This window comes from Solea solea, chromosome 16 (assembly GCF_958295425.1).
Source record: "Solea solea chromosome 16, fSolSol10.1, whole genome shotgun sequence".
Lineage (NCBI taxonomy): Eukaryota > Metazoa > Chordata > Actinopteri > Pleuronectiformes > Soleidae > Solea > Solea solea.
In genome coordinates, this window is record NC_081149.1 from 16,551,687 (window position 1) to 16,560,807 (window position 9,121).

The 9,121-nt window shown below is 39.4% G+C and overlaps 1 protein-coding gene across 1 annotated transcript; it reads right to left on the bottom strand.

Moving 5' to 3' along the window:
* Positions 1-25: 25 nt before the first annotated feature.
* Positions 26-7,451, bottom strand: bri3 (brain protein I3). Its single transcript, XM_058654466.1, has 3 exons — positions 6,866-7,451; positions 4,499-4,607; positions 26-1,516 (listed from the first exon to the last, which is right to left on the bottom strand). The coding sequence occupies exons 1-3, from the start codon at positions 7,044-7,046 to the stop codon at positions 1,384-1,386; spliced, it is 423 nt and encodes a 140-aa protein (XP_058510449.1). The 5' UTR covers positions 7,047-7,451; the 3' UTR covers positions 26-1,383.
* Positions 7,452-9,121: the final 1,670 nt, after the last annotated feature.

Consider the following 9,121-nt stretch of genomic DNA (forward strand, 5'->3'; position numbering starts at 1 on the left):
GTCAACAAAAACAAGTGCTCAAAAGTGAAGTAGCATTCATTTTTAATTACAGTTGCTTATATAAAAAGTAAGAACCTCAATCATAAGAGCATGCGTAGTGTGGTTTTCCTCCCCAGCTATACACCTGGTCTCTTCTGCTGCGAGCAGTTCTACATCCTCTTGCTTTGACGGAAGACACGGACATGGAGACATTGCAGAGACTGCAGAAACTGGGACACTGACATTCTTGATTGTCTGGCTGGGAAGAAAGGTGAAGGGGTGACTTGTCACAGAGTAGAATACTAAGATTTTTTTTTTAAAAAAGCAAAGATTATACACATTATTGAGAGATTTCTTCAGCTTTTGCCATCCGCATGCGTCCTTAAAAAGGGGGAAACTCCCGCTCATTAAAAGGGGGACGAGTCTGCGCGCGCCCATCACAGGAGTTTCTCTTACGGTAGACAGGAGTCCAAAGTCAAACAGTGATTGAGGTTTTTAAGTCGAGGGCATTTCAGATTGTTTGTACCTGAGGTCTGTATTGGCCCTGGAAAAGCACAACCCAGTAGAATTATCATCAAACAAAACGGTCAGTGCAAATATGGCCCCAAGAAATAGATCAACAACAAAATGCCGTAGGTGGATTGTTTCAGGTGGGACAGTTCATGTTCAGGGATCTTTAGATATAGATATATATATATATATATCTTATTTTTTTACATGTTTGTGTTATTCTATGTCACGATCAGCAGTCAGCCAAAAGAAAAGGAACAAAAACAAGAATTTTTTCCTCATATATGTATCTGTTACTACCCCAAAGAAGGGATGAAGGGAAGTAACGTGATCAACATGCGTGCGGTTACTTAACAACTAAAATAGGTTCAGTGTAAATGGATAGAAATGCCAGCAAATTAAAAAAAAAAAAAAAAAAAACAAACAAGGAAAAGGAAAGAACACTGATTATTCTGGCTTGGCAAAACACGAAGGAATCTGTTCAGATCCTTAGATGACTGAGCTAAAATCCACAGAATAAATCATCATAACTGATCTGAATCCCCGAAGCTCACTCTGCATGTAGTGAAGGCACTGACAACCGCTGGACACTTACATATTATACTAGAATACATCCTCAGCCAGCTGATGAAAATAGATTTCTATACAAGCCTCTGATTAAAAAAAAAAAAAAAATATATCCCACAGCCTAATTCATGGCAACATCTTGATCATTTCTTTTACATAACATATTGGCAACAGCGATAATGTACATTATTAAGAAAGATAACCAAAAAAAAAGGACACAAAAATTACTGGATTACATGTGTGTGTTTGTGTTTGTGTGTATATGTATGCATGGGAGCACAAGCATGTGTGTGTGTGTGTGTGTGTGTGAGCTGTGGTTTGGTCCCTCTAGCCGAAGGTGGCGCCACAGTTGGGGCACCTTCTCTGACGCAGTGCAAAGCAGAAGAGAAGACCGAGGGGGAAGAAGAAGATGGCACACATGATCCCCAGGCAGGTGAAGTCATCCTCCAGGACCCCAACTCTACAACACACACACACACACACATTAGATAGAGCACTGTGTTTAACAGTTACTGGCCAAACTGAATGTTTGTATCATCTGTACTTCATATTTATGGAGATTTTTCCTTTCTAAGCGCACCGTCTTGTGCTGCCAAGGTTTAACAGCAGTTCAAATGTAAAAAAAAGAAAAAAAGAAGCTGTCAGAACGTGTTTTGTATTTTAAAGCAGAGGGTTACTGCACTTGTACGTGTGTGTACTTGTATATGAAGGCCATTCTATTTTGTCTGATACACCAGGCAAAGGGAGAGGTGAGGGCTCTGTTACAAACAAACATTTTTAATTGAGGTTTTCATGACTTGTTTGTTGAATCGAACAAACAAAAAAACAGAAACTATTATTATACCAATTAACCGATTATCAAACTATTTGCCCTACTTGAGTCCATAATTTGTTTATGAAACACTTGATGTCATTTCCTAAAATCCTCTTTACGTCCAGATGGCCGTCAATAAATGAATGAAATAAATGTGTGTGGGGAAAAAAAAACCCGAAACATCTGGTGTTGCAAGAGTCAACACCAGATGTTTCGTTTCAGGAGAAAATGTGTCAAAGCTCTGCCCTTAAAAAGGAGAGGAAACACAGGCTGAGGACAAGTTTTGCTGATCGTGACAACATCATGGAGATCAAACTATTTCAGCCTTTGAGTTAATGACAGCATCGTGAGAGCGAGAGACACCAGGTTTTTAGTGTCTGTTAGACCTAATCTGAACCATGGCTCCTAACATTTAAAGAATAAACCACTCTGTTTGAGTCTGACCTCATTCTAAAAAAAAAAAAATAAAAAAAAAAAAATGAAATGCTTCATTTACAGTGTCGAGTCATCGATAAAGAACTAACAAAAAAACAAAAAATCAGAGTGATCGCAATCAGGAAGATTTGTTTTGCCTCGTGTCACGAGCGCCGCCAGAACGTGGACAAACTTGTTCTGAAGGGAGAGCGTGTTGAAAGCTGCCGTGTCTGAGAGAGGCTTTAATCCGGGTTCACTGTAAACACAGAGCTAAACACGGTCCCATGACTTCACCACACTGACCGACAGTAAATCTGCTGAAGGCGGCTCACGTCAACCGAGCAATAACTCTGAAAAGATAGGAAATGAGAAGCCGCTGCTGAGGTTTCTGTCGATGTCATGTGAGCGCATGCCATAGATATGGACTTTCACTGGAGTTGGGAAAAAAAATAATCTTTCAAAGGCCTCAATTATTCTGCAGTCACAATGAAATTGACTTAATCCCATCATAAATACATTATTCAAGCTCCTAAAATAAGGTTTTCCTCTCATTTCTCCTCTTGGGCTGATTCCTGAGGAACTAGTTAAGTTTTGAGCTAAGTTTAAATTGTGGTTAGAGAGAGGTATTAACTGGTTATGGTTAAGGTTTAGCAATAATCCTTAAACAACACACTGTGTGTGCTGCTGTGTCACGCCACAGGTACAACTTTCTTTTTTGCCAGGAAGTGTAGTAATCATTAACTCGGGGCAGAGCGTCGGCTGTGGTGAAAACACAGATTAGAACTGTACCTACATGTTTTTCATGAGATGAACACACACACACACACACACACAAACACAAACACACACGTCCACTGCTATCACACTGAAAGGTGAAAGTTAAACTTCCCTGCAGCTTTTTAGGAAGGTGATTTTCTTTCCTTAAATGATTTTTATGTATCAAACTACAGCACGTGGAAGGACAGCGTTCAAAAAGAATAAGGACTTTGGAAGATGAATATGTGGGACAGTGAAATATGGTTGATGGCAACCTGTAAGATAATTGGAATGTTTTGAAAGTTATGTGTAATGGAAAGCATAGAGATAAAAAAATATGCTCTCTCTTCTTCTTCTTTTTTTAAATTTTTTAATTGACTGATTCCATTTAATTGTACGGTTGTACATTCTGTCTGTATAGAGCAAAAGGGTGTGAAACTGGCCGCTCATAGGCCACATGCAGCCCATCACTTAATCTCATGTTATTATGAAAACATGACGCGCGACCTCCTCTTCCTTCTAAACACGGCACCTGTGGCCGAGGTCAAATATATTCATTATATTCTTTTATAATGGGAATAAATACATTCGGATGTTACATTAATGACATGTGTATACATATAAAATCTTCTTTGGTGTTTTAATTACTGATGTCAGCGTCATTATTTACTTAATTTTAGATTATTTTGCTTCGTTATTATGCTTTTATCGTGAAGTATGAATCACAATCATATTAAAACAAGCCCTTTTACCACTATAGAGGAAAGATGAATACTAACTGGAAAGCAGGATGTATGAAATAAAAATAAAAAAAAAAAAAAATATATATATATATATATATATATATATATATATATATATATATATATATATATATATATATATATATATATATAGTAGGGGATAAAAGGAGGAGAAAGAAATTCACAGACCGACAGCCATCAAAGTTACTAACTGCTCACCAAGTTCTAACTCCTCTTATTGAGTGACTTTGAATCAATAAAAAGGTCACGCTGCTGTGCTGCGTGAAATAGAAGGCAGCACAACCTCTTTTTTAAAAAAGAATGATGTCCTGTAGTCACCTTTGGCCCAGTGTGGCCTGACCAATGCGGTCACATGTCTCATGCTGTGAAGTCATCTGACTGACAGGATGTTGACTGATGACTCAGTCGGAGCAATGAAATCACTGTGAAAACCTTGTTGTGAAACTCAAAAGTCAAAATCAGCTCCATCCTTAGTCAAAAGGTAAAGAATAATAAGCGCATGGAAAACTCATCTCGAGGATCCAGACTGTTCCCCTGCTGCTGTGAATCCATCTCACTCAGACCATCTCCTGCTGCTTTCATAGTACGGGAACAGCAACTTAAAGAAAATGTCTGAAAATGCGGTGATTTTCTAAAGTTTGTGCCTGAAAATGAATGACTTTCTATGTGTGTGTGTGTGTGTGTGTGTTCTCACCTGCAGGCAGGGCAGCCACCGACCACCACTACTGAGGGTTGGATGATGGCGTAAGTCCCAGGATAAGGCTGCTGGGATACAGCAGGACCCATTTGGGCTGATGGGTATCCTGTGGGTGACAGAGAATGACAACATATGTAATCCACACTCCAGATCTAGACTCGAGATCAGAGCTGCAGTTTTTAACTGAAAACTCACATTTTACAGATGTTCTGCAATTATTTTAAAGGATCCTTTAACTCTGTGCTCTTAACTTAACTAGTGACTATCCATACTGTTTTGTATTATTGTTATTGTTTTTAAACCTTTATTCAGTTGGTCACTTACAGGGCTGCAACTGACAATTATTTTCATCATTGATTCATCTGTCCCGTTTACTTTCTCGGTTAATCGATTCGTTTGTTTGGTCCAAAAAACGTCAGAAAGTGTTGAAAAGAAATGAAATATCGACGGCTGAACAATCAAAACAAATAAAATGTGTGTGTGTGTAAAAGGGCTACAGACTCACTGCATCACTTCACTGACACTTTTGTTGACTTTTCTGCGCACTTGTGCACATGATGCAGTGATACTTGTTTGTCGACACACATTCGTTTCCCTGAAATGTTTTTTTTGGCTGTTCTTGTGATAAGGAGACGCCTCCCTGTGAGGAAACAAAAACTCTTTCTCAGCTTACAGCAAACCAGGAAGTTATGTGTAAGTGCAGGAAATCTGACTTGATTTCAGGAAAGCACTAATTCTAATACTCTTAAAAAGAAATCTCAGTCATGTGATGACGGCCTCCCTTCATCAGAATCAAAAAGAAACTGTCTGTATTAAACACTGTCTTTGAATGTTCTTTTTTTATATTCTTAGACATGAACAACAGAGCCTTCTGTGCATTATCTACCTTCATTCGGGTTTTTATGTTACAAGAACAAGTTTTTAGTGAACATTTTACAGTGAAAACAAGAATCCTAAAAAAGATCAATATAAATCATAGAGGCCTGGAGCGAGTGGAAAGAAGATAAGATATTCTAACTTAATTACTCGGCCTGTATGTCAGTGACTTAGTGCCGTTTATTGCTATAATAATGTATATTGGATTGTAAACTCCGCCTGGTTAAGAACAACATTTACAGAAACCCCTTCATTCCCACTGCCATAAACATCTTATTTTAACAATAAACCCTCAAGACTGGTCATATATGCACCGATGCACATTTCCTTATTCTTATTATGCATATTTAACTTATTTTATATCACTCTGTGTGCTGGGCCACATCTAAGATGATTCTGATGCTACAGGTGTTTATCGGAAACTAATAACAACAACAACAATAATAATAATAATAATAATAATAATAATAATACAAATAAAAGGAATTATTAATGTTGATCAGCCAATGGTTGATTTAGAGTTTTGTTTTGTTTTGTTTTGAAACAAAAAATGAAATGCAATCAGTTATGGTCTGCATCTCCAATCTGCACTTTGTGTCTGAACTCCAGTACACTTATACATCCCAAATAAAATAAAGTGTATAAACTTAATATTAAATACATGAAACAGGTTATGTAAATGTCAGTCTAGTATAAAGTACAAGTATCTTACCAGAAAATGACTTTGGTAGAAGTTGGAGTAAAAGTCCTAAAGTATATGACATTTACTGTACTTATACTTAAGTATACTGATACTAAATGTACTTAAGTTTTAGAAGAAGAGTAAGGATTGAGCCATATAGCTCAGTGCTATGGCGAGTTGTCTATTAACTGGAGGGTTGTGGGTACAATTCCTGGCAGCTCATCAAGACTAGAACAAGTTCTATATAAACACAGACCATAATACCAACTCTTCTTCTTCTGATTTGATTTGGTAGTAACGAGTAACAAAGATAGTCAGAGGAAAAAAGTAGTGGAGTAAAAGTTACTAGAAACACAAATAAAAGTAAAGTACAGATACATGAACTTTGCACTTAAGTGCATTAACAAAGTATTTGTACTTCGTTACATTACAACACAGGTAAATGTACATAAATAACTCTTTAACTACTCATGTGAATTTATAGTTAAACTGTAGGGGTATGTACGTAAACGCTGGAACTACAATGCGCATGCGCTCTAATGTAGCGGACACACACGGTGAAACTTTGAACCTGGGACTCGGTGGTTGATATTTTACATTATGAGGCAGAAACACTTGATGACGCACTGAGACTCAGAGACTGAACAAGCGTTCATGTGAACGAGGGCGGAAGTGTGAAGGAGTCGGAACTCTCCCTCCCTCCCTCTCTCTCTCTTTCGTCCACAGACTTTCACTTCTCTGATAAAAAACGTTGTAAATGTGTGTGTTTCAGCGTGTACGTGCGCGACATGAGCGCCGCCACTTGCCTTGGACGACGGGGTACGGATAGGGCGGCGGGGCGGGAGGAGGAATGGCTCCATATCCGTGCTGTGGCTGCGGCTGCGGCTGCTGTTGCTGCTGCTGCTGCTGCGGGCCGTAGTCATAAGCTCCCGGGACGGTGTTGTAGGCGGGAGGTTTGTCCTGGAGAAGAGGTTTGTTGTCCACCATCGCACCCGACGTAATGCGTCCTCAGACTCGTCCTCTCTGTCCCTCACTCGTGACTCGAGGCTCCAAAAAAAAGTGAACTCCGGTTACTTTGATTCGGAGTCTTCAGACGCCGCGCGACGCTGGCTGACACTCAAACGCACCGAAAACAAAGAAAAGACGCTGCGCAAAAATGAAACTTCGTCCCTCTCCATGCGCCAACTTTGTGTCCCCGACGGCGCAACAGCCCCAAATATGTACCGAATGTTTACTTCAACGGCGGGAATGATCCAAGTCAGTGTGGCAATGGTTAACTTAACTCCATAGCCCTCCTCGCTGTTGGTCCTGTGGCACTAAAACAACACTTCTCGTCTGACATCGCAGTCCCTTATAACTCCGGTGGAAGTCAGAAAGGCTTTTGGTTTCTGACTGGATTGTCACAAGAGAAGAATCATGTGATGAGCTGCTGTAGCGCCTGTGCGCAATGAAGGGCTTCTTAAAGCGACAGTTCACCAAAATAAACGGCTGTGGCGCAGCAGCAGCAGCAGCAGTGTGAGCACTCACTGCAGAGCCTGGAGCTTTATTCCAAAAACACACTAACTCGGTCGGCCTGTACTGTCACTGGGGTGAATGTTTATGTACTCTGCCACAGAGTGTGGATATCTCCATTAGTGGAGTGGAGGGTAAATATCAGTTTGCACTGTGGCTCACACAATTAGTTGTATGAATGAGAAACCCTTACACAGTAATAGTGTGGTGGACACCAAGGATGAGGCTGCAGGTTATGAAAATACATACAATAATAAATAACCACTGCTTCTCAACTATCAATACACTCATTTACTGTATCTCACACTCTCACAGTTGTTGTTGTTGTTGTTGTTGTTGTTGTTTAAGAGAATCCTGTTATCTACCAAAATCTAGTCATTTCTTCTTTTGGCCATAACCTACATCCCCAGACAATTTTCCCACATGAAAATTCCCTTTTTCAAATGTTTGATAATTCTGCTCACGCTCAGTTAAAGGCCAGAAAAACCATAACCTCCATACACACACACATTAAAGTTCAGATTTGTTAACTGAACTTGGAAATACAGTCATCACATATATGTATATGTATATATATATATGTATATGTATATGTATATATATATATATATATATATATATATATATATATACATAATAATGTGTCTTGCTCCCGCTGCCTCTGTTTCACTCACTGTGTACACACACACACACAGTCAGGTCTGATTGTAGCCTATTGCTTGGCAGAGCCCATTGTGAGAAAGGACAGTGAAGGACGCAGCTTATAAATAAGGACGCCCCCCCATTCCACTGCCAATTTACATTCACTCACACAAGAAACTGAATAGCTTTGAATAGAAACTGAATTTAGTTTTATTAAACAAGTGACAGAAAATACATTATAAATACAACATAAGAACAAAATAAGATATTAAAGAAGCCAGTATTGACAAGTAGGATTTAAACATCTGCACATTTTACATTGAGTATAATTGCACTCAAATGCAACTGACAAATCATTTCATTACATTATCTTCACTGTACTCTGTCTTTGTCACGCTATACCTCCTCTTCTTCCCTGGACACCAGAGAGTCAATTACTATTGTCACGAATGTCACAAAACTCCGCCCACAGAGCAAGTACAGTCTAATCAGCCGGAGGAGGGGAGGCGCATGGGGAGACTAAGGAAAGTATTATTATTATTTTTTAATAGGCTTTGCTATGCAGTTAAATTGACTTATTTTTGTCATTTTAGGAAATAATAGTACGGTCATATGGTTGGTGTAATGGGTAGCACTCTTGTCTTTGCATAAAGGAGACCTGGGTTCGCGACCTGGTCAGAACAAGGTTCTTTCTGCATGGAGTTTGCATGTTCTCCCCGTGTGTGTGCGTGCGTTTTCTCTGGGTTCTCCAGTTTCCTCCCACAGTCCAAAAACATGCAGATGTGGACAAATTAGACAAATTGGACACTCTAAATTGACCGTAGGTGTGAGAGTGTATGGATGTTTGTCTCTATGTTTCCCTGTGATGGACTGGCGACCTGTCCAGGGTGTACCCCACCTTTCGCCCT

What these genes read in the sequence shown, in the direction of transcription:
- bri3 (XM_058654466.1), bottom strand. Translation starts at nt 7,046, where the DNA reads ATGGTGGACAACAAACCTCTTCTCCAGGACAAACCTCCCGCCTACAAC. An exon ending in TCCGTACCCCGTCGTCCAAG is followed by an intron (nt 4,608 to 6,865) that starts GCAAGTGGCGGC and finishes TGTCACCCACAG; the next exon opens with GATACCCATCAGCCCAAATG. An exon ending in GGTGGCTGCCCTGCCTGCAG is followed by an intron (nt 1,517 to 4,498) that starts GTGAGAACACAC and finishes TGTGTGTTGTAG; the next exon opens with AGTTGGGGTCCTGGAGGATG.